This window comes from Myotis daubentonii, chromosome 4 (assembly GCF_963259705.1).
Source record: "Myotis daubentonii chromosome 4, mMyoDau2.1, whole genome shotgun sequence".
Lineage (NCBI taxonomy): Eukaryota > Metazoa > Chordata > Mammalia > Chiroptera > Vespertilionidae > Myotis > Myotis daubentonii.
The window spans coordinates 102,851,749-102,878,089 of record NC_081843.1 but is presented as its reverse complement, the minus strand read 5'-3'; the positions used below and the strand labels follow the sequence as shown (position 1 = coordinate 102,878,089).

The 26,341-nt window shown below is 36.4% G+C and overlaps 1 protein-coding gene across 5 annotated transcripts in view; it reads right to left on the bottom strand.

Moving 5' to 3' along the window:
* CTNND2 (catenin delta 2) overlaps positions 1–26,341 on the bottom strand; it is a 782,618-nt gene that overhangs the window by 619,320 nt on the left and 136,957 nt on the right. For all 5 annotated transcript variants that reach the window (XM_059694779.1, XM_059694782.1, XM_059694778.1 and 2 more), the window contains exon 2: positions 22,037–22,173. In XM_059694779.1, coding sequence (XP_059550762.1) covers positions 22,037–22,173 — 137 coding nt within the window. The remainder of the gene's footprint in view (positions 1–22,036; positions 22,174–26,341) is intronic.

Genomic DNA, 26,341 nt, shown 5'->3' with positions numbered 1-26,341 from the left:
AAACTTTCATAGTCAACCAACTTCAAGAGGGACATTTTCCATCAGTGGCACATATGGATTTATTGTTGTAACAGGTCCACTTACAGGTCAAAGTAATAAACATTCTCTCCAATGGCATGGCTAGGATTATTTCTTTGATTTCAGCAAACCCTCTGAGAAAAAACCTTATTCTATATGGTCTAGACAGCGACTAGAGAAGAAACACATTAGGAAGGCATATTCACTACATTATCCCTCATCTTCCCTTACTTTTTGCTTGTACTAAGTCCTCAAGACTTAGATTACGTGGTGGCATTCTTTTCTCCTCAATTCTTAGACTAGGATTAACCATTTATCTTTCTATGTTATCATACAGCTCATCTGCTATGATTTTTATCCTATGATTTTGTCAGTCATTCCATACGTTCCTGCTCTACTATTTAAATTTCTTGAAACAGCACAATTTTTTATTAATCTTTCCAGTTATGGCATACCATAGTGCAATAAATGTTTGTTGATTGGATAAATCTATATCTAGTTGAATGAACAAATGAATGAACTTTCCCAAGACGATATTGTATACCTAATTTGCTGCCCCCACGATATGATGCAAATGACCTCATTTAGGACACCACTTGCAATGCTCCTCAACAGATGCTCTCAAAACCCCAGCCCAATATATATGAAGAGATATAGGGGTTATGTCTAACTTTAACTGGGCGAAGCCTCTAATCGTTACAAGGAATTTATTCTCCAGCTTTGAGACATGAATCCAAGGCTGTGTATATGTGATAAACTAAATACTTCTTGGAAGTTAAAAAGAAATGTAGTCGATGGTTAAGTAGTTGAGAAAGAAGCCAAAAATCATTTTCCTGCATGCTTATCTCAGATGCAATGAAAGGCTATCTAAACTTTCTCTTCATTGAAGGTTTATTAATGCAAGCCCTCAAGGTAGATCTAGGAAGAAGGAATTGATGAAGATCAACATAAACTTTAACTTTATGTATCTAGTCTCACTAAATACTTGAGCCTGCTCCCTCCTCCACTTGCTAGTTATATGTGAAATGTATTTTTCTGTTTCAATTGGCTTAATACCAAGCTACCTAACATAAATGTTCAGCTCTCACTATTGCTTTTTAAATAAAACATTAAGCAGATATCCTTAGGCTAATATCACATGAGAATAATAGCTAATATTTATCATGTATTTACTACATAACATGCATTGTTTTAAGCTCTTTGCATACATTAATTTTGAAATTCTTACAACCCTGTGAGGTAGATAATATTATTAGCCATATGTTAACAGATGAAAACAAAACAAAACTGAAGCATAGAGAATTTTCAAAATATACTAAGATATATTTTGTAAAATTCTCAGTTATGAATAACCTTCATATCTTAAGCATTCATTCTTTCCCACATAATATCCAGATGGCATTGGGAAACTCCTATCATTAAACTTCAGTTTACTAAAGTATCAGATGAATATTGCAATTGTATAAGCTTCTAGGTGAGAAGGATTAGTAAGATAATGGGTGGGGTACAGGTACTTGGCTCAGAGTAAGTTCTCAATTTTTAGTTATTATTATTATTACTAGAGGCTCAGCACACAAAATCGTATGGTAGGGTCCCTAGGCCTAGCCTGCGATCAGGGCCATCTTCTGCCTGTTCACCAGTCCCCAGGCCAAACGCTGCCTCCACTGCCAGGGCAGGTAGGTTGCAGGCCTGCCCGGCAGGTTCCATCAGCGCCGCAATCCCCAGCACCAGGAACAGCAGCGATGGCAGCGGGCCAGCACGAGCTGCCCTGAGCAGGCAGCGCGTTCCATCAGTGGCCGGCCCGCGCACACGCATGGAGGTGAAGTTGCCGGCGCCAGCTTTCCCACCGGCCTGATCCCCGGAGCAGCCCGAAAGAGCTGAGGATCCCAATGGCCTGACAGCCAGACTGGTCCTCCTGCCACCCGCCCTGGTTCCCCCATTCACATCAGAGCCTGCGGGCTTGGGGGAGGGGCCAAGATGTCAGCCATTCCACCAGCTCCCCAGTCCCCAGTCCTGCCCCACCATTACCCACCCAGCTTCTCCGTGGTTCCTCATTTGCCTGTGGGCGGGGTGGGAGGGTGAAGGAAGTGAGGGAGGGGAGGGACCTAGAGGTAGTCAATGTACTTCATGGCGACTGGTCGAGTGGTCATTCTGGTCATTATGCTTATGGTCCCTGACCTTTTATTATATAGGATTCTTAGAAATTCAAACATGAATTCTAACCTTGGATCTGGAGCTTTTAATTTGTGTAATGTTGGAGAAGACACTTAAGCCCTATGTTTCCCCAGTTTCTTTACCTGTGGGGTGAAATTAACTAAATGACTCCTGCCAATCACATGATGTAGTGAAAGATTAAACCAAAATATGTTTTCAGAAGAAGTCAGTAAATTGTAAAAGGCTATCCACATACAATCACTTTTTAAAAATCAACTAGGAGAAAATTGCTTTGACCTTTTATTCTATAATTACCACTTGCGAAAGTCAGAGATTCTGAGCTCACACAGCTAAATGTTTTCACTACATTTTTTTTTTAATGACAAAGTGGTAGGTGACTTAAAAAAAATCACTTTTGGGAATATATTAAACAAAGGAACTCTCACAGATTTTCTGGGATATAGGACCCTCTAGCATAGACTTTGCTTCTATAAATATGGATGAAACTCAGTAAATTTAGTATTCCCACTAATAACACCAAGACATCAGGAAAATGTTAAAACATTTTCAGTGTTAGTTTTTAATTCACTAAAAGCACACAGAACACTCTTAAGATAAAATTAATTTATGAAGATAATTTAAATAAGAATATCATAGTGCTAATAAAGGTCAAACTCTAATGAAATGTAAATTATCCTATCTATTTGAAACTCAATTAACAATTAATGCTGAGCAAATGGGAATAATTTAAATAATATTTTTATAAATTTGGGATATAATTTTATTCTTTTCCATATAGCAAACAGAGAGTAAAATAACATTAAACAGTCATTAATTTCTAAAACTAAAGTTTAGGAACATCCCACAATCACTATACTTGATGGCTTAAATGAAAAATATATACTAATATGAGAAGGACATTTGTATAACGTTAATATTTTTATTAATTATATTCCATAGTGAAAATTATAAAGGCTTATACACTTATTTTCCATAGAGATATTTAGCACTCAGCCACATAAGAAATGCAAATAGACCCAAACACAGAACAGTTCTTTTCCTAGTACTTTCACCAGGAAGATAAGACCCTACACCAACAACCTCAGTATCATTGGAGAATTTAAAAGTCAGCTCCATTTTATTTATTTTATTTATGTTTTGTTAATCCTCACCCAAAGACATTTTTTCCATTGATTTTTAGAGAGTGTGGAAAGAAGAGGGGGAGACAGAGAGAGAGAAACATCAATTGTAGAGAGACATGGATTGGTTGCCTACTGCACTCTCCCAACCTGGGCCAGGGATAGAGCTTGCAACCCAGGTATGTGCCCTTGACCAGAATTGAATCTGGGACTCTTCAGTCCACTGGGCCAGTACTCTAACCACTGAGCAAAATGGCTAGGGCAAAGTCAACTCCATTTTAATAGGAAGTTATAAAATTTAATATAGGGCTACAATTCCGAATCTTTTTTTTAAAATATATTTTATTGATTTTTTACAGAGAGGAAGAGAGAGAGACAGAAAGTTAGAAACATCGATGAGAGAGAAACATCGATCAGCTGCCTCCTGCACATCCCCCACTGGGGAAGTGCCCGCAACCCAGGTACATGCCCTTGACTGGGATCGAACCTGGGACCCTTCAGTCCACAGGCCGACGCTCTATCCACTGAGCCAAACCGGTTTCGGCATTCCGAATCTTTTTTAAGGTACAAAAATACAAGAAAAATTGTGATGCATTTGAAGACTAATATTAGTGGTTGGAACCATAAAACCTAAACTTGCCGTCTTGATCTACTGTTCTCCTAGAAGTATGGCAAAGGCGATTTGGGTACCCTGAGGATTCCATGTTACACCCATGGCTGTAACAAGACTGTAGCTTTAACAGCAAGTTAAGTTTTAGTTTAATTGTAAATTATCCCCTATACTTAATTTTGTTGCATGAGCTGTGTTTGTTTACTGTGAGTGGTGGCTTAATTTATTTTTAAAGAGAACCTGAAAGATTTTCCTCACGATTGTATCTGAAAACAGAGTGAATGAATCTGATGGTGGAGTGCTCTTGTGGAGCTAAAATTGGTAGAAAATGAAAAAGGAAAACCCCAGCAAAACTGACTGGGAGTCGATCTTCCAGAGATAGAAACAAACGCCTCAACAAATCTTTAAATGCTTTTATCGTACCAGGGATAATGACATTTCTAGGAAAAACTCTGTTTTTCTAAAGATCATTGCCTGAATTTCTCTTTTTTCTCTAAAATACCTTACTCAACTAGTTACAGAGCAAAACATTTGTCGCTTCATTCACATACATTTAGAGAGTAGTGTGGGAGCAAACTCACTTTAAAGGCAAGAAAATTTATGTTTGGGATCCCACTCTGAAATTTGACAGACCCTAAGCAAGCTTTAGAATTTCTCTTGGTCTCATTTAGTTTTAACATGAGGATAATACAACTTTCTTTATATCTAAGTTGTAAGAATTCAGGAAGATAAAGAATGAAAACTTATTTGCATAACACTATATAATTTTTAGCTGTTATTATTATGATTATCATTATTAAGGGCAACAATAGTAGTTATGTAAAAATAAAATATGTTAAGTTTGAGGGAGCATGACTTCTGTCTTAGATTGAATTTCCCTCTACTGCCCATGTCCAGGCAGACTGATTTAAAAATAGAAAAAGAAAACATGCCCCAATTTAATATTCAATTCTCTCTGAGCAAGTTAATTCTTTCTTGACCACTGCAGAGGTGAGCTGTACTATCAGGCATAAACTCCAGATTTACTCATTTTACACAAGAATAGCATCACCAGACACTGCCTTTATCTTCAGATTGTCACAGCTCTTATCTGTATGGTAATCTAAAACAACAACAACAAGGAACAAGGTAAGTTGTGATAGTTCCTTCTTAGGAAACTGGCTCCTTGTGATGACTTCTTAATAAGTATTCCAAATAATTGACTTAATAGTTAATTCCAGAACTCTCTTATTAGTCAATCAAGTCTTTTCACCTAAGGAAAAGATACTATAACCAACGACTGAATGTTGCCCAAATCACAACATGAGGGGAGCAGATTTCTCTGTCTGCTCTTTAGAAATTCAGTTCTTCTGATTTTGCCAGGAGTCAATGTCCTATAATGCTTCAACTCATTGATCACTGTTAAAGAGCATCTTGTATGCATCTTTAAAAAAGGGAAAGTCATGGGTGTTCCTTTAAAAAGCTACCCACCAAGTCCAAAGTACATGATTTAGCTAAGACACATTTGGTTGTAAGTCACAGATACTCAAACTGAACTAGTTTAGCAAAAAAACAATAATGACAAAAAACAGGGGCAGAAAGAGAATATTGGGGACCAGTTATAATTATAAGAAATATTAATCATGCTCTGTTAACCGTGATTGTTCTGTTCTGATTAGAGAAAGCCCACTCTAACCTGGCTGAGAGTTGTATGCCCTGGGACATGGGAGTTCACATCAAAATGTAGTCAGTATATCCTCCTTTCCCAAGAGCTGCCAATCATTATGGAAAGACTTACAACTTCATGGCTGAAACAATCTAGTCCCAGAGGCAGGTGCCCTTTAAAACCCCTGCAACCCTTACTGCCTGTAATCTGGTCCTGGAGGTGCCCAGAGGCAACCACCCTCTGGGACCCTCCCCCAGCCTACACTGCCTGTAACCTACAACCGTTATACCTTGCCTCTTCCCCACGCCTATAATTCTTACTTTCCCATGTAAACTTTGCCCTTCTACCCAATATAATCAGCTGGCTTATGGGGAGGGGCGGAGCCAATTTTTGTGGATGACCTGCTGCTCTCCCATACTGTTGGCATTATTGGAATAAATGCTCATATGATTCAACCCAGTCTCTGCTTAATTGACTCAAGTAGCAATACACAGCCTGGTCCATTGGTTTTCAGGTCACAAAACAACAAAAAATAATTTATTGGGAGGATATTGGGATATCTCACTGAATCTCTCAAAAAGTTGAACCAACCACTCTAGATTGCTTCACTGGGCAGAAAACAAGGTCTCCAATTATCCAAATGATGTACAGTAGACTGTCAGACTTCACTCAATAAACACTGCTGAGACTAAAAGACTCAGAGAAATTATGCTTCAGCTCTCTGTGGCCAACACACACACTGGGTGTCTGGGACAGTACATAGAGTAGGAATTTAGGGTGAGCCTGGCAGCCAGCCCTACGAGGTTATGTCTCTCGTGGTGTACTTCTGGAGTCCTTTATACCAGGTCTGAAGGACCCTCCATTATTATAAAGTCATCAGACTTAAAAAAATGTATATTCTAATCAAAAAATAAATAAAAATAAAAATAGTAGCAATTTAGTTATGCACACAGCTAATTAAGTAAATAAGGGATTTGATTTACATGGGTTAAATTGCTCTGTCTCTGAGCTCATTCTTCTGTAGGAACTGTCTTCCCTTCTCTCAAACACAACTGTCCCATGTGCAGACCAAGACAAGAAGGCAACTTGCTTTCTTTAGTCCCCCCACCCCCAGACTTCTGGTATCAGACATGCTCTGAGACTTGGCTACACACTTGTGATTTCAGAGAATTTTAAATCACATAAACACAAATGCCCTGATTTCTAGACACATTTCTTTATGAAGAGTTTAATTTAAAAAAGTGAGAAAAAATGATCTACATATTCTCCCAGAAAGTTGAAATTTAACATAGTTAAGTGTAAATCAAGGAGCTTCAAAAACCTCCCACACTCTTTCTTCAACATTATATTTATAGACCATCTCATGTAAGAATCTGACAATAAATAAAATTCTAAAGGCTAATGTATTATGGTTCTATCTCAGCCAAATGCCCTCTTCCTGTTTCCCAATTTCCTAAGTGACAGACAAACAAACAAACAAACTCTATTTACCTTTGGGTTTCATGAATTCATCCTGAGTTTAAGGTTGTGTATATGTTTAATTTTCTAAGAAAGACTGGTGAAGAACAACTCACCAAGTTGATATAAACTAATTAAGGACCATGGATTCCCATTCGATTGTAATTAACTCATATGTGTTATCTGTATTCTAAGATTTGATTGCCTTTATTTTATTAGATAACCAAACTCAATTTCTGGGAGATGTTACCTTAACCAAGGCTATTCAGTAAGAAAATGCTGGAGTAATTTAAACAAAATCTACACATCTCATATATATCACTTTTTCCACCATGCTGAATATTGGCCCAAACCACGTATTCTACTTAAGAATAAATCCTTAAAACATGATGACACCTTTTCTTCAAATGCCACTACTAGCTTACTTTGTGTCATAGCAGAAGATCTGAAAATATAACTTATCTCTGAAACTGGAAGAAATGTTTCAGACCAGTAATGGCAACTGATTTCTCCCCTAATTATCAAAGGTTCATCAAATATCTTAGCTCAGGTCTTTAACTGGATTCACTATAGAGGCAATAGCTTCTAATGCTACATATAATACTGCTCTGTCAATAGATGCCAAACATTTAGAAATGCATGCATATCACAGACCACTAAGAAAACACTTCTAACAAGTATAAGAAATCTGAATATGCAAGGTATGGAAACAGCAGGTTTACAGCTGTTCATATGGAAAATAATAAAATAATTAATAAATAATAATACAAGAATAAACTCTGTGCTTCCTGTACTAACAACTATAAACATACTTTGGTCCTATCCTATATTTAAACTTGATCAATACTAAAAAGTTGTAATAAATTTTACGAGCTGTAAAATTAAATCTAGTGATGGGATACTAATAAGCAGATTCCACTTAACAAGTTGAATGCCAGACTCAAAAATATTTAATATTTGGAGGACACCTGAGTTCATTTAGTTAAACCTTCTATTCAATGTGAGTCCTTGATAATACTCATTCAGATTCTCTTTAATTCTAATGACTACAAATTCACTATTTCTTTCTTTCAATTTATGGGTAGTTTTGGTTTTTGGGGGGATGGAATGGGGAAAAGTTAGGTAACACTAAGCACATATCCTTCCCAACTCTTTTCATGTTCTAGTTTCATAACCTAGGGAGAAAGTAATTATATTTTGTTGTATGATGTGGAAAGGCATGAATGAAGTTGGCAGCAAAGGCCCCACCCAGCACCACCCTGGGCTGCAAGGATCACAAATCACCACAGGTATAGGTAGCCATTGCACATTTCATATGCCACCAACCCCTGGTTAAAAGCCTGCTATTGATCACTGATTGTTAGTGGATTTCCTGAAGAGAAAGCAGTAACCAGCTATGCTTTTTGGTACTTTCCTAAATTTGTCACTTGCCAGCATCTTTGAGCACATTTCTTTCACTTTTGAAAATTTCCACCTTTTGCCCTGGCCGGTTTGGTTCCGGTTTGATTCTGGCAAGGGCACATGCCTGGGTTGTGGGCTTGATCCCCAGTAGGGGGCGTGCAGGAGACAGTCTATCAATGATTCTTTCTCATCATTGATGTTTCTATCTCTATCCCTCTCCCTTCCTTTCTAAAAATCAATAAAAATATATTATAAAAAAAAGAAAATATCCACCTTTTGAACCCACCCCCAAAGTGGACTGCCAATAAACTGACCATCGCCCTTAGCAATATGAACCCCAAGCCTGACTATTTGGGCATTCCAAATTATTCTGTTACTTATCTAAGTCTTTCAATTATTTCATTTCTGCTTAAAGCTGCCTAAGTTTGCAACTAAGAATCTTCCTGACACAAATCTGAAATCTGTCTCTCCCTAAGTTTGCTCCTTTATCCTACCTAATTCCCTACTCAGTTGTCTATCAGCTGACCAATAGAAGTTTACTCCTTTTCCATCATGAATATTTGGAGACATCTTCTCTAGCTTTCCTTCCCATCCAACCCATCCATCCCACCTTACCATCACGATTTGCACACCAAATATCATTGGTTATTCCATCTGAAACTTATATAGGGTGGGGCAAAAGTAGGTTTACAGTTGTGAGTATATGATAGTTTTTTCTTATATTACCACTTATTAAGTATTGTTTTATTTTCCATACAAACAACTATAAACCTATTTCTGCCCCGCCCTGTGTAATTTGTCTTCTAGGCTCTTCAGAGGCATGGGTAGGCTGAACCAAGAATACCGAGGCTTATAATAACTCACGTTAGGGAGCTTATTTTGTCTGCAATGTAAATATACTGATAGAGACTTTTAATGTAATGTTTAAATTTTTAAAAAAATATTAATTTGCCATAGGATTTTTGGCATGTTTCCTTTGGCTCTGGTTTAGCAGTCCATTTCAAAAAATTACCTCAGCTCACTATGATGGCTATAAGAAAAGAGACAGACAACAAGTATTGGCAAAAGTGTGAAGAAACTGGAACTCTCATAGGTGCAGCATGTTTGCAAAATAGTTTGGCAGTTCCTCAAAATGTGAAGCCCATAATGGTCACATAACCTAGAATTTCTACTGCTAGGTCTCTATCAAAGGGAAATAAAACATATGTCCACACAAAAACTTGTACACAATTATTCATGATGACATTATTCCCAATAACCCCAAATTAGAAAAATCCCAAAAGGCCATCAAGAGATGAATGGGTAAATGAAAGGAGATATAGCAATATAATGGCATATTATTTGGAAATAAAAAGGAATGAACTAATGATGCCTACTACCACATGAATGAACCCTGAGGCATTATGTATGATAAGTGAAAAGGGCCATTCACAAATATATTTAAAATTTAATTGATATATAATGGCCGCCTAATGAAAATCTATAGAAACACAAAATATATTAGTTGTTTCCTAGGGCTGTGGGGTTTGAGGAGAATGGGAAGAGACTGTTAATGGGCACAGAGTTTGTCTTTGAGAGGATAAAGGTTTTCAAAATTAGATCACGGTGATGGATGCACAACTCTGTGAATATACTGGAAACCATTGAATGGGATGAACTGTATAAAATGTGAGTTCTACTTCAATAAGCTGGCTTTGAAAGTTACCTCAGGATGTGTAGAATGATGAGACTTAGTAGTAGAGAAAACTATAGGGATGGTCTAATACAACAGACTTTTATTTTTTTTGTTTTGGTTAATCCTCACCTGAGGATATTTTCTCCATTGCTTTTTTTAAAATTTTTTTATTTTTTAAGAGAGAGCAGAAGACAGGGGAAGAAACAGAGAGAAACATTGATGTGAGAGAGACACATTGATTTACTGCCTCCCGCATATGCCTAACCAGGCCTGGGGATCAAGCCTGAAACCGAGGTATGTGCCCTTGACTGGAATCAAACCCAGGACCCATTAGTCTACAGACTGATGCTCTATCTACTGAGCCAAACTGGCTAGGACCAAATGACTTTTATAAATAAGGAAAAATGAGTAAATCAGTTATCAACTTCTAAACAGCAAATTACCTCAGAACTTATTGCTTACAACTATAATAACTGTTTATTTTTGTCATCAGTGTACAAATAACAGTGAGAACAGATTGCCTTTCCTCCAAATGACATCAGTTGTAGCCACTTGACCAGAGGCAAAACTGAAGATGGCTCATTGGAAATGCTAGCAAGTTGGTGCTGGTGTCAGCCAGGAATACAGATGGTGCTGTGTATGCACTCACAAATATAAATAAAGTAAAAATAAGAAAAAAAATCCCCAATACAAGGGAAATACAAAATAAGCCTATAATAAGCAAATAATTGGATCGCTCAATACTTGGGGAAACAGTATGCTTTCAAAGGGTAATTTAAAATTATTAAAAAATATAATCAACAAACATTTGGCATAATTGCATATAAACAAAAAGAACTGGGTATTCGTGTGTTTTATGTGAAGTTGATGATTCATGTGCTAACATGGTAATTGTTTATTTTTTTCCCTTTTGCTGAAATAAGGCATGCAGTCTAGTTTGAGGACAAAGACTATCACCTATATATTTTATTAATGAAGAATAGGTTTAAGTTAATGTACCTAATTTTAAGCTGAAAATATCTCATTCCAACCAATTAAATGAGTTTCGATTCAGGTTGTTTACAGAGGAAATTATAGTTCCAGGGACCTGGGATTCATCAATGTAAATGGGCTAATTCTGAACCATGTGAAGGTAGCTCACAGGGTTAGACAGAGATCCAATACAACTATTTTAAAAAGGGCAAACGAACATAATCAATATAACAGTGGAGACGAGACCCTTGTTCCACATAACTAAGCCAAGGATTTTTATCACAGTTTAGCAAGACATTTACTTTTGAGCTAAAATAAAATAGGAAAACACACTAAATTAATTTATAAACTCATACCCTCAATACAAATATATGGAAATATTTTTTGTGTCTGGAGCCTCCAAATGTTAGGAGGCTCCCTTAGCCATAACCCTACTCCATAAATAATTCAATAAAATCAGGTGTTTTTCAGAACATGCTGTAGTTGTTAATTATTAATAATATTAACAGCAGTGTTATATACCTAGCACTAAAACATTTCATTTCTATTAAATCAAGTCACAACAGTGAGGGAAAGGTTTTCAGTATCAGGTTTCCATACAATCCAGAAAAGCTCCCATTCTGGTCATTTCTTATCTCGTGTCCCCATAAAAGTTGAGTCAACATATAACTACATCATTATTAAAGTTGAGTTGTTGGAAGGTGTTTCAGTAGAGGTTTGAAAACTTGTTCCTAATATAAACAGAATTCCCAAAATACAGATAGTACACTCTAGATTTTTTATAGGAATATATCCCAAGAAAACAGAAACACCAATCAGAAAAGATATATGCACACCTATGTTCATAGCGGCACAATTTACAATAGCTAAGATTTGGAAACTGCCTAAGTACCCATCAGCAGATGAGTGGATTAGAAAACTGTGGTTTGTCTATACAATCGAATACTACGATGCTGTAAAAAAAAGGAATTCTTACCATTTGCAACAGCATGGATGGAACTGGAGAGCATTATGCTAAGCGAAATAAGCCAGTCAGAGAAAGAATATCATATGATCTTACTCATTTGTGGAAAACAATGAACAACATAAACTGATGAACAAAAATAAAACCAGTTATAGAAGCATAGAACAGACTGTCCAACCTATGAGGGAAGGCGGGGGGTGAGGAGGTAAGAGATCAATCAAAGGACTTGTATGCATGCATATGAGCATAACCAATGGACACAGACGGGGCGGGGGAGAGGGGAGGAAGGGCATGTGCTAGGGGATGGGGGTGGCTGGGGAGAAGTCAATGGGGGGGTGAGACTTATATAATACTTTAAACAATAAATAATTTAAATTAAAAATAAATAAACAAATAAAAACATTTAAATAAAGAAATAAACTTTAGCTGAAACCGGTTTGGCTCAATGGATAGAGCGTCGGTCTGTGGACTGAAAGGTCCCAGGTTCGATTCCAGTCAAGGGCATGTACCTGGGTTGCGGGCACATCCCCAGTAGGAGATGTGCAGGAGGCAGCTGATCGATGTTTCTCTCTCATCGATGTTTCTAACTCTCTATCTCTCTCCCTTCCTCTCTGTAAAAAATCAATAAAATATATTTAAAAAAAGAGAAAAGAAATAAACTTTAAATATAAGAACACTGAAAAGAAAAATAAAGAATAAATTGCCGCTGGCCTTTGACAGGAGGTCTACAGCAGGCAATTTCAGGTCCCTGACAAGTAATGCAGTGCATGGTACTATTTATGAAAAGTGTCTGAGTTAGCTAATGGGTGGATTGGATACAAAGCAGATGTTTTGTTTTCATGGAGGCTTCTCCTCTGTTCAGGCATGGGTGTGGGTACAGGCCAAGAGGGCTACAACTGTACTTCAAAAACTGCAAATCAACTCAGACTTTAACACCTTGAACTGATATCTCAGAATTCTACTTCCCAGAGCAGAAGAGATGGCAATCTCAAAATGTGCATGGGATTGCTTGTACTTGCCTAAAACAACGAGGGAATCATCTTGGATGAACTATTTTGTAATTCTAAGTTTTAATTATGTACATAACTTCCTCATCCCGCAGACCTTCCAGGACATGTAAGCTTCAGGAGGCATCCCCAGGTAACTATATATGGACTTGGTGAGTGGCTCTATTTAGTATTGGCTACTTTAAATGCTGAAGATTACATGTCAAAAGTTATATATGTTAGTTTTGGTTTTATTCATACTGTGTCTGTTCTCCTAAGGCAAGGGGTCCGGCTGCTTCCAGAGGCCTTGAGTAGAATGTGAAAGTCAGGACTTGTCATTAGTCAAAAAGGAGGGTGCTGGTCTTCACTCTTCTATGGAAGCGGACCGTATAGCCAGCTCCTTTAGAGCCCATGGTATGGGCCTGCACATTCCTTTAATGACGGCAGCTGAGTGATAGCAACGTGAACATGATCTATGGGCTGCCTGGGGCTTGTTTACCTGTGCCCCTGATGTAGGCTAGAGATAACTTCCATCTAAGCCACTGCCTCTCAGAAACAGGAATGCTGGAGAAAAACAATGCTGTGGTTCAACCTACAGAACTCCCTTCCTCCCATATCTTCTCTGCAGACATTCACAATGAGGTACCTAAGTTCCTTGAATTCATTTTGTTTGGACTGCCATTAACAATTCCTTCAAGACTCCAAAAATATAAGGCAGATCAAATTGGTGTAAAATTACACACCTTCCTTTTCTTAGTTAAATAAGACCTAGGCAGGCAGGGGAACCATTAAACTTGAAATCAGCAAAACCTTGGTTATAGAGAAATTTTTCTCTTATAAAAGGATAAGACAATAAATGTATCATAAACCATTTTATATCTAAACTAGAGGCCCAATGCACAACATTCGTGAAAGAGTAGGCCTTCCTTCCCCTGGCTGCCGGCACCAGCTTCCCTCTGGCACCCAGAACCTGGGCTTCCCTTGCAGCCCCAGCGTCCAGAAGGTCATCCAGAAGGATGCCCCGAAGGACGTCCAGTCTAATTAGCATATTATGCTTTTATTACTATAGATTATGAGACAATGTAGCATAATGAAAAGAGCACTGGATTCAGAGTAAAACCATCTGACTTTTCATTTCAATTGTACAACAATTTACTACATGGCTTTAGGTAGAAAAACTGAATATATTTTTTTTTAATTATCAACCTCTTGATCATAAATAGAAAATATTACCCATATTTTCTATTTTATAGATATTCATAATGTATTTTGAAAAGAATATAAATTGTAAATAAATTTAATATGTATGCTTTAGAAATGTTTTTTGCTATTCTGAGATACTATTTAACATCATTTCTTCTTCTATGATAATTCCTAAGATACTTGGTTTAGTTTCTCTGAATATTGAACATGTTTTCCCCATTTACTCCTTCTAGAATATTCTCTCTGTTAATTTCCTACTTTGTAAACCCTATGTAGGGCACTGACTGTTATACCCAGGATCTCCTGCTTCATAGGTCCTGCCTGTGGTTCCCAGTAATTAAGTAGTAGATATTTTCCCAGTGAGTTTGTAAGGGTCTTTAAAACTCTTTCTCAAAACTTTGCCCCAGGCAGCTCTTGTCAAAGTAGACCCAATGATTTATGTACTAGGAAGCATGACATGTCTTTTTTTTCTCATTTTGAGAAAACTGAATCAACCTAAGTGATCAACAAAGATGGGAAAGTTAAATAACATTGTAATATTAAGTAATTCACAGTGAATCACAGTTCACAGCCATTAGGAAAATGTTTACAAATAATATTTAATGATATGAAAAACTACTCTTAATATAATGTTAACTATATCAAGTATAAATATTTATAAAGCAAAATATAACATTGTACAAATGTATATAGTTGTATAAATCTTAGAAGGAAATCTCCCTAAATCTTTGCAACAACCTCTAGTTGCAGTAATATTCTAAATAAACTTTTCAACTTCATTCCTCCCTGAGTTTTTAAACTTTTCTACAATGTGCATGAATTATTTTATAATGGGAAATTCATTAAAATATTAAAATATCACATTTAAAATAATGTGATTTCACATAGAAACATCTAACAAATAATTCTAATGATAAATGTGAAAGAAGCATTAGAAATGCACCATAATGTCATGTTACAAGCCACACATACTAAAAGCTTATCTCCTAATTTAGCATATGAAAGCTTAGTCCATTTATATTTCCTCCATCATAGCCTCTAGAAAAAATACCTTCAAAGGGGAAAGAACAGACAGGAAATAAATTAATACTTAGAAGAGAATTTGGGCTGATTATAAAGATAGATTAAAGCATATGTGTCTTGAGTTACAAACTAAAATTTTAAGGGAAAAATTATGTTTTAGGAGAAAAGTCAAGATAACTTACCAGCAAGAATAGAATACACATAAGGGAGCATGGCAGTGGGGGCTGAGAAAAAAGATTATCCACTCCCGAATTATTCACTCATGACTGAACTCTTAAATTAATTCTTATACAAGTGGTTTATGGTCCTTGTTTTTCCTTGATCTCTAGTCCCTACCATTATTTTTGTGATGAAAAAGATCCATAAAGAAACAGACTCACATCAAGCCTAGTAAGTCTCATCAGTCTTTCCTTCCTACTCTGAACTCGAGAATTCGACATAAGCCCTGGTCTTTCTTTGCCCTGCTGGAAGTACAAACACCCAATGTGGTCAGTCTACTCCTTCCTGCCATTCTGTGTGTAGGATATTCACAAGGCTTTCTGATATTTTCTGACTCTGGGCTCTGCCCCTTCCTTGATATGAGCTATACCATTAACTAGGACCTGGTTCCACAGCTTCTGGCTGAGTTCTACCTTGTGCCTTCCTATCTCAATCCGTCTTGAAACCAATAATGATCCTAATGTAGTCTATGTTCTATAATAAAAATTCAGGAAAATGATGTTTTTCTTAAAATATTTCAATGGGCATGTGACTTGAAACAAGGTGAAAGATCATCAATTAAGTAATTCTCATTATAATTTTGATATACAAAGAAAGTTCAACTGTAGCATTGTGATATGTATAATTCTTTTCTTCTCTGACTAAATGAATATAAAGTTCACTAGTCTTTGCTCATAATCCGTCTCTATCTTCTTGACCTTTCTTAAAGGTGTTTTAATTTCCTTTTTTTCATGGATGATAATTTTGCCATTCCTTTTATAAGATGCTTTCCAAAATATACTCTGAAATTTGATTAATAGTTATAGGTCATTTTCCACATTTCATTATCAGAAACTATTGCTGCACATTATGGTAACACTAATAATGCTGAAAGATCTTGCAGTGATATGTGGCACTGGAAGAATACTAATCAAGGAAGCAGTTTATAACGTGTTCCTTTCCAATAATATTCTTGTTATACAGAGCTAATGTGTTTTCACAATTATAAGTGTAGAAGCTAAATAAAAATAAAGGCATGCTAGCATCACATGAATCCATGTAAAAGATCAAGATTTCATTAGATTTTTAATGAGGCATCTATTTAAATGCTTACTACCTTCATTCATATGACATAGCCTATGTAAAGTGCCCTGTACAACAGTTTTGCCGATAGTGAAAGCTCAGCAAGGCCTTTACCCTTGCTTTCCTGTAGCAAATACAGTAATAAAAATGATTAAAAGCAAGAGGACTTCTGCTTTACCACCTAGCAATTACCAAAATCCTAAATAATGGTATTGAAAAGTTCCTCTAAAATCAAGACTATGATTTACAATCTGTGTGGAATTTAAACAGCAAGAGAAATTACTGCAGAAATAGTGTGTCTGTGGTTATAAATGCTGTCAATTTTAAAAATGTTTTTATCACCATAAATTATTTGCAGTTTGATCATTTAAGGACTAGAGAGTTTTCTTAAACTTTTATGTACAGATTTTAAAGAGTTTATGGCTCTTTTTATATATTTAGTTTTAACTCCATTGATAACTGCTTTAAGGTAAACTCTAAATCCGTGTATCACCCAGAGGAAGCATAGTTCCAGGCATACAGTAAGTAGACACCTAACACAATTGAATGCAATGAATAGACACATTTGCATATACTGGTACAGACCCAGACATTTGCTATGCAATCTATTCATGAATATACCTGGCTAGTAGAATTATTACAAACATTTGCCAAGCCATAATAATTTACAAAGGTCAATGAACTAGAGGAACTCTAAAGATTTAAAAAATGCCCCAGGATTTTTTTAACTTATGTATGAAGACCCCTTCGATGCTAACTTTGGAAGCATTGATGATCAGATGAAACATTGATCAACTGAAGGGAAAGAAATATTATTATGAAACAAGTATATTTTTCAGAAAGTCATGTGTTTTTTTCTTAAGAATACAGTAAACATTTATTTAAGACAGTGGTTCTCAACCTTCTGGCCCTTTAAATACAGTTCCTCATGTTGTGACCCAACCATAAAATTATTTTCATTGCTACTTCATAACTGTAATGTTGCTACTGGTATGAATCATAATGTAAATATCTGATATGCAGGATGGTCTTAGGCGACCCCTGTGAAAGGGTCACTCGACTGCCAAAGGGGTCGCGACCCACAGGTTGAGAACCGCTGATTTAAGATAAAATACAAAGACCTACACAGCATGAATTAATGCAAATTCTTGTCCAACATTATTAACAATTTTTTAAAGAGTGTAAACACACAAATGAAGACAAGGATGGCTGTGCTCAGGCCAATCATGAGCAGATGTGTTTGTACTTCTCAGGGTTATGAGGCCACCTCGGGTCTCTCCACTGATGGATGATTCAGCCTCAGCTCACTCTCTCTCATCACCACTGCTTTGTCATTATTCTCACACGGGCTTGCACATAGTCCACAAAAAGCTTTCTCTCTCATTTCTTGTTTTGATCTCGTTTCCCAGAGGCATATCCAGGTCTTGACATTAATTATAATTGCTTTTAAATTCTTGATTTCAAGCCCAAGGTTCTCAAGCTATCACCATGTGTATGCATTCACTTTGTGAATCCATCACCCCTATCCATTTTTCTGTCTTTATCCCCTTTCAATCAGTGTCATTCCAAGATCCATCTTAATAACCACTCTCTTGCATCCTTCATCTTCACAGCCTCTGCCTCTTGACCTTGGCTCAGACCAACACTACACAGACTACAAGCCATCCGCCTACCTGCAATCACATCCGTGGCCTCTCTCCTGCTCTCACAAATGAATTATCGCTATTCCCTCCACTGTTGTACTGGATCCTGTTTACTCTCACCTACTCAGTGAGTTTTCTCCTGAAATTATCAAACTCTTCCACCTTCCCCAAGCATCATTAATATCTTCTTGGTCATTGCCATCATCATAGGAATATTTCCCATCCTTAAAAATAAATCCCTCAACTTGTCTTACTCTTTAGCCTCCACATCTGTGATAAACGGTATCAATCACCTTTGTCAGTTATTTATTCAAATAATATGACCGGGATATCACACACCCCACTTCTGTCCTCTCATCCTCTTCTGGTGGAAGATATTCACTTACAGGACAGGAAATGGGGGCCAGTTATCTCTCTCTTAAATCCCTATACGAGGAAAGACTTGGGAACAGTCAGAAATGAGATGGTCTGAAACACAGGAAATTACCCACAGGGTGTAACAGAATTCATGGTTCTATTTATGTTGATATAAAAGTGTAAAATTTACCAGTTAAAAAGCAATCAAAACAGGAAATTAGAACAAAGGAAAAAATCAATGAACAGCTCTTCATTGAGCAATCCATAGCTGCTGAGTGCAAAGATACTAAGGTTTAAGTTACAAATATCTTAGTCATGCCATACAATGCTATGTGGGATGCATTTCATGACCTGGGGTTTGCATGACTTAAGTTTCATTATATGGTGATAAACTAGAATTTATTTCTATGCAGTTAACCTGCCTAAGAACTTGTGTACTTAGTCTCATTAACAACTTATTCCAATGACCTCTATCAGGTAGTTTTCTTTATATATACTTTTCCTTTATTACCCTTTATTGTGCTTTGCTTATATAAGTTGCTCTGTATGTTTAATGAATGAGCAAATCAACTATGTAACCTATTACATGGCAGTCAGCTCAGAATATATGTTTGCTATCTTTCATATGAAGTATTTTACATAAAAGACATATATTTTCAACTCTTCATCAATCAGTATAATTTTATGTTTTTTTTCTATTGTAACTAATTTTCAGTAAATTCTCATATGCATAAAAATCTTATGTTCTAGTTCACTCAGTTTTATAAAACATATCAGTCTAAGCTAGGCTAATCAAAGGCTATTGAACATTTCAAATACTAATTCATAGGAAAATATCATTTTCAGAAATATAACAACAATGCACATCCCCATTTTGAATGAAAAAGAACGTGAATTTCCTCAAACCCTAACCCTTGGCTCGCTTACAATATATACTACACTTAGATGTTTATTATTTGGTAGATTAAATAAAATAATATTATTTTGAAATTTATGTCCCTGATTAGCACATTATGGTGAGAAATATTCATTGGTTACTTGCATTTTACTTCTGTGAATTGTCTGTTCATATTTTTTTTGCCTAGTTTTCTGTTCTTTCATTTATCTTTAATCAATACCAGAAATCTTATTATTTTAATGATATCAATACTTTGTCTATATTTGTGGCACGTATATTCTCTTGGACCATTTTTCTACATTGTATGTTGAGTTTTTGCTTATTATTTTTGGTATTCACTTTGCCAACTTGCACCAATCATTCATGTGTGGTTTCTGAATTTCCTTTCATACTTAAAAGTTGGCTCCATCTGTAATTTATAAATTTTTTTTCCCAATGTTTCTTCTAATGTGTTTATAGTTTATTTTATACAGTTACATTGCTTATTTTTGAGATTTATTTCTGTATATGTTTTGAGTTATGTTCTTTAATTTTCTTCCAGATGGTTAGCCAATTATGTTAATGCCATCTAAACCACTGCTTTGTGCTAAAACAAAAATACTTCAAATACATATAACTCGAATACATGTTTGAACCTGTTCTGAACCCGCAGCTATATCTTCTAGAAATCATTCTTTCTATCTGTGGGCAGTTGGACACTACTGAAATGAACATACTTGGTAAAGTGAAAATCTCTCTTATAAAAAATTTTCTTGGTATCATATATTTATACTTTCCATGTAATCTTTAATATAGTCTGATCCAGTTTGCCAAAGAAATGAACCATCAGCCACAGCTTCCTAACCAGAACTGTCTAAACGTTATATGCCATTTGGGAGTGGGTAATGTGGTTATGATATCAAGCCTTCCTACACAGGATTGTGGCATGACTTTTCATTTATTCTGAATCCTTTTATGTCCTTTGACAAAATGTTATAGTTGTCATCAGACAGGTCTGGGAGTTTTCTTGTTAAAGTTATGTATTATGTTTTATATTTTGTCACTACTCTGTATTTACTGGCCTAGCAGGGCTTCCAAATCATACCAAAATAAGAAAGCATGGTATAATCCAACCATTACAAACAGTACCCTGTGTATGGAGACGAGTGGCATGAACCTTTGCTCACCTTTTCCATTGTTTCTTAAAAATAATCAGAAAACTCTCCCAGGTTGGCACTTGAAAGTAAACTAATCAAGCAATACTGCCTAGGCCTCAAATTTATCTCCTGCTTACTGACTATTTTTTACAAACTATATTATCCAACCAAGCTATTTAACTTTCTTTTGTGTACCTACTTAGCTGCACACCTCCAGATCTGGTGGAATACTTTGTTTTTTTTTCTTAATTTCTTTAAATCGTCATTTCCCACTGATTTGTAGAGAGAATGGAAAGGAGGAGTAGAGACGGAGAGAGAGAGACATCAATGTGAAAGAGACACATCAATTGGTTGGCTTCTGCAATTGGCTGGCTTCTGCACGGGCCCTGACCAGGGCCAGGAATTGAACCTGTAACCAAAGTATGTGTTCTTGACTGGGAATCAAACCCAAAACCCATCAGTGCATAGGCCTATGCTCTAACCACTGAACGACCGGCCAGGGCCTGTCAATGGCTCTTCCTTCAATTTCCTTATTGATAGCTTGAGCATAAAGGTGGTTTCCTACTTTTACCTAAATTAGTCCCTACTTATAAAAAATAAACAAACAAACAAAAAACTAGAGTCCCTTTTTGAGTAGAGTAACGATCCTTTATTACCCCATTTAGACTATTGCTTTGTTGAGATGTTCTTGAAATTAGATAAGTTATGCCACTCTCACCCACTGTGGTTGTTAATTCAACATCCCAAAATCACATAACCCAATCACAGGATGCTTTGTTAATAACAATTCTCACTTATATTCTAGCACATGCCAAAAGAAGTGATTAAAAACGCTGACTTTCCAGCTTTCTTTAATTAGTTACTACCTCTTATTTACAAGGAACACGACTTTTAAGAAATAATTTGTTTAGATCTAAGCCTTCAAATTTTATTTATTTATCCATTTTTATGGCAAAGTAATGCTGAAAGAAGAAACAATCAAAATGTCAATTAGTTTTAAAGGGGAAATTCTTGTGTTCTTCCAGACCCATCCTCTCAGAAACACTGAGAAGGCAAATTTGCATTGACCCAACATTACATTCACCTGTTATCACACATGCTAATTTTTCAGCCCTGTGGATACATTTTGACAGTTTATTAGACTTTATATTTTCTAAAGACGAATTATTTGACTTAGTGCATTTAATAGTATTAAAAGTTAGGTCCGTCACCAAATCTGCCAAAACTTCATCAATATGTAAGTATGACTATAAAGTTGTATTTGCCTTATGGGCTATTATTTCAAGAATATCTGCCTGAATTATGAAAAAAAACATGGAGTCAAAAACAACTGTAATCATATAGTTATATTAATTTGATAATGAATGCCAACAATCCACTAGTAAATCATGAATATTTTCCCAATGATCATTATTCAACAGGAAAGAACTTTTTGTTTAAATACTCCCATAAGTATAAGTGGAATGTTTCTACCTGTTCTTTGACCGAGGCAAGAATGGCGGAGGTGGTTTCTGTTTCTGAGCCATCCCCGTTGGAGGTGGTTAGGCCAGGACTCAGGGAGCTGGTTTTCTCTGAGGCTGACGAAGGCTGGTCGGGGACAGGCATAGCTCCTGCAATGCAAGAGGACACGCTCAATGCAATCTGATGTTGTCACTGTCAACAAACACAACTATCAGGCAACTCTAAGCCATATACTTTGGCAAAATGAAAATTATGAACTACAGAGAAAACCCATAACGAAATGGCAGAAGGGGAAACAAATAAATAGAACAGTTTCTCCTACAGCAACCCCAACAAAATTCCACAATACATGCACAACTTTCTGTTTCATCTTTGAGATAATCCGGGGAAGGAAAATGGAAAATAAGATTAAAAGAAAGAATAAAGACATAAAGAAATGTTGAGTTTCAAAAGAAGCTAGTCAAACCACTTTTACATATCTGTTAGGTAAATTTATTACTTGGGCATTGGTACATTTCAACCTAAAAAGAAAACCTGTTATGTTCCCCTTTCTACAGAAATCACAGAAAGAAATGGTTAATAATTTATAAATAATTAAGAAATAGCACAATTAACATAAGAAATTTAGTTGGCTTTGTAAAATATAGTAAATAACTAGCCCACTCCACAAATATTTACCAAGTTCTTACTCTGTGCAAACAAAGCTCCTTAAATCTAGCAAAGCTCATTTGCCATAGTTTGTTTTGTCTGAGTTCATTTATGAAAGAATGGAGAAACTCATAACATCATCCCGGTTCGTAAATGAACACACATGCACAGGTTATACTAATATTTTATACCATTGCATTTGTCTTAAACAAATGAATAAGACCAAAATAATTGTTACATATGTTATCTAGCAATGCTCATCAGTATAGGAAATAATTAACTGAAAACATTTTTTGTTTTGTTTTCTTTTTTAAAATATATTTTTATTGATCTCAGAGAGGAAGGGAGAGGGAAAGAGAGAGAGAAACATCAATGATGAGAGAGAATCATTGATCAGCTGCCTCCTGCACGCCCCCCTACTGGGGGTGGAGCCTGCAACCTGGGCATGTGCCCTTGACCGGAATTGAACCCAGGACCTTTCAGTCCGCAGGCCGAAGCTCTATCCACTGAGCCAAGCCAGCTAGGGCTGTTTTGTTTTCTTAAATATATTTTTATTGATTTCAAAAAAGAAGGGAGAGGGAGAGAGAGATAGAAATGCCAATGATGAGAGAGAAACACTTATCATCTGCCTCCTGCATATCCCCTACTGGGGATCGAGCCTGCAACCTGGGCATGTGTCCTGACCAGGAATCGAACCTTGACCTCCTGGTTCATAGGTCAATGCTCAACCACTGAGCCATGCTGGCCGGGCAACTGACAACATTTTTAACAAGGCATTACAAAATCATTATTAATATAAAAGGCTAGGACTAAATAAAGGGTATTTTCTTACTAAAGCTATCATATTCCATGTGCCTCCAGGCACCTGTGCTCTGTGAATGCTAAAAGGTATTTCCTATTACACTGTGTCTGTACATTCTGGCTTTTACACTAAGTGACATAATTTTCATAGCAGCCCTAACACTATATTATTAGCTAATAATTTAGGGATATGCAAACCCAAATGGCTCCATTACAAATTTTCCTTAAAATATGTGTAGGGGGAAAAAAGGAGTTCTAGTGAAAGTAACCTGACAGGGCGAACTGACTATAAATTACTAACTGGGCAGGCCATGGTGGGTAGTCAATGCCCTAAGCCAATAACTTTAGTAAAAGGTTTTAAGCCAGCCTTGTCCATTGTTCTTGTGCATCTAGGTTAACATGCCTCTGAAATACCAAAAGTACTACCCCTTGATGAGAATATTAACCCTCAAGGGAACACATAATCTTGTTAACTCCCCTGTAATCCAAACCTCACTGTGCTTTCTCCAGTTTTCCTACATCCTCTCCTTAATTTCAATGCATAAAAGACACTCCAAAACAGTCTTCAGAGCAGAGATCTTGCACCCAGTATATGTATCCACTCAAGTAAACTCATGAAAATTCTCTATAGATTTGGCCTTTTCTTATGCCGATAAATATATAATAAAAAAAAAACTGGTCATCTAATTTGATCATTAGAAATTTCCACTTAGTTTTAACTTGTTTTTAATTTTTTAGAAGTAAATTCTTTATACTGCTACCAATAGGGATTGGAACAGCATTGGAAAAACAAGTCTGTTACAAACAATATATACAAAGAGGGTTGGGGAAATAATACTAGGAAGCAGAGTTTGAAAAAAGAGTAAGGATCAAAGTAAATATAATTTGGTAAAATGCAACCATGGCTATTGAAAGTAGTTTAGGTGATGGATGCCAACAGGATTAAAGGAACAGATTTAAATAATTATGGTGGTGGAATCAAGTAGACAATAAAGTGCAGTTGTGTATTCAACTTGCTTTCATACCTGTTATTTTTATTTGTTCAAGTCTCAATTATGAGGATGTAGATAAGCAGATGAACAAATGCTGTGTCCAGGTAAAATCCCCTGAAAGCCATGCCCTTCGGTTTAGGAGAGGTTTGGGAGATGAGGGAAGGGGGAGGGGCAGAAAGTAAGAAGAAAAGAAAAAGGCTAAGTCGCCTGTGGTTAGTGGAAGATGCACCTTTGGCTTTGCATCTGCACCCACAGCCATGCCTGTGGCTTCCAAAGGGGACTCTATCTAAGGACAGCCCAAAGCTGAGAAAGGAGGAGTCATATATTTTAAATTATTTTCTAACATTTGTGATTTCTAAATGTTATTGGGCCTATGTGAATTCAGGCTCTGGGCCAGTATTATCATCAACACATTTTTTTTTTGACAAAGAAATTATATGAGGTCCCAAAGTTATTAAGTAACATAAATAGACCTAGAACCCAGATGTTCTCTCCTTTCATTCCTATTTTAGTGTTCTTTGATGTGTCAACCTATTTCGCATAACCTGTACTGCCTCCTAAATGCTCGTCTACACACCAATTTATATGAAATGCAACTCTTAAAACTATGACAGTAACCTGTCATAATAAAATACGTGATTTAATAGGCAATGAATCAAGGTATATCCTTAGGCACTTGACAATTCTGACCCACAGAATATAAATAATAATTTAGTCTGTTTATCTACGCCCCTTTCTCCTATAGCAATAAAAGAAAGAGAAGTGAAATTCACAAGGCTTATCCCCCTCAGACAAAGCTACTGTGACCCAAGGCAACCTCTGTGCCTGAACAAAAATGGTTTGGAATAATTTTCATGGTTCATAATTTTTCAGATCCGAAGTTCATTGAACCCCTTGGTCATCACTATGTATGGATGGTGAAGCCTATCAGCCTCCACCCCCGATCTCCTTATCTCACAGCACAGGGAGGAGCGGGAGGGCTGTGCAAAGTCTGCCAGAACCGAGCTATGGATCACTGAATAGTAAACATAAACAGCCTTAAGCCTCCTGACTTCACAGTCTATGGGTAAGTACTTCAGTTTTAATTAGAGATAATCCACTAAAAATTAGAAGTTAATCTATGCTAAATCCAAAAATGTAGACACACACACACACACACACACACACACACACACACACACACACAAACACAGCAAAGGAATAGCAATCAGCAGTAAACCCACCACCCCATATAGTGTATGCACTTTGATATTTTGGTATATATTTTATTGATTTTTTTTTCTGAAATGACTCATTCTGCATTATAACTTTTACAGAAGGGGGTCTCAATGCAATGCTTTTTAATTAAAAAATTTATTTTGCTCAGCAAAATATCATGAACTATTTTATATATATATATATATATATATATATATATATATATATATATATATATATTGATTTCAGAGAGGAAGGGAGAGGGAGACAGAGAGACACATCCATGATGAGAGAGAATCATGGATTGGCTGCCTCTTGCACGCCCCCCACTGGGGATCGAGCCCAGACCTGGGCATGTGCCCTTGACCAGAACCAAACCTGGGACCCTTCAGTCCGCAGGCCGATGCTGTATCCACTGAGCCAAACCAGCTAGGGGGTGAACTATTTCTTATATCAACAAAAATTTTTCTATAGTAATTTAACAAATATTTAGTACTCAATAACCATAGGTATCATAATTTATCTATCTTTTCTTTGCAATTTTTATTCCATTTTTACATTTTTGACATTTTTAATAGATAAATTCCTAGATCTGGTATTGATGGAATGAGGACGCTGTGCATACTTCAGACTTTGAGGAGCCAAAACAAACTGCCCTGTTGCCCACCAGCAGTGCCCT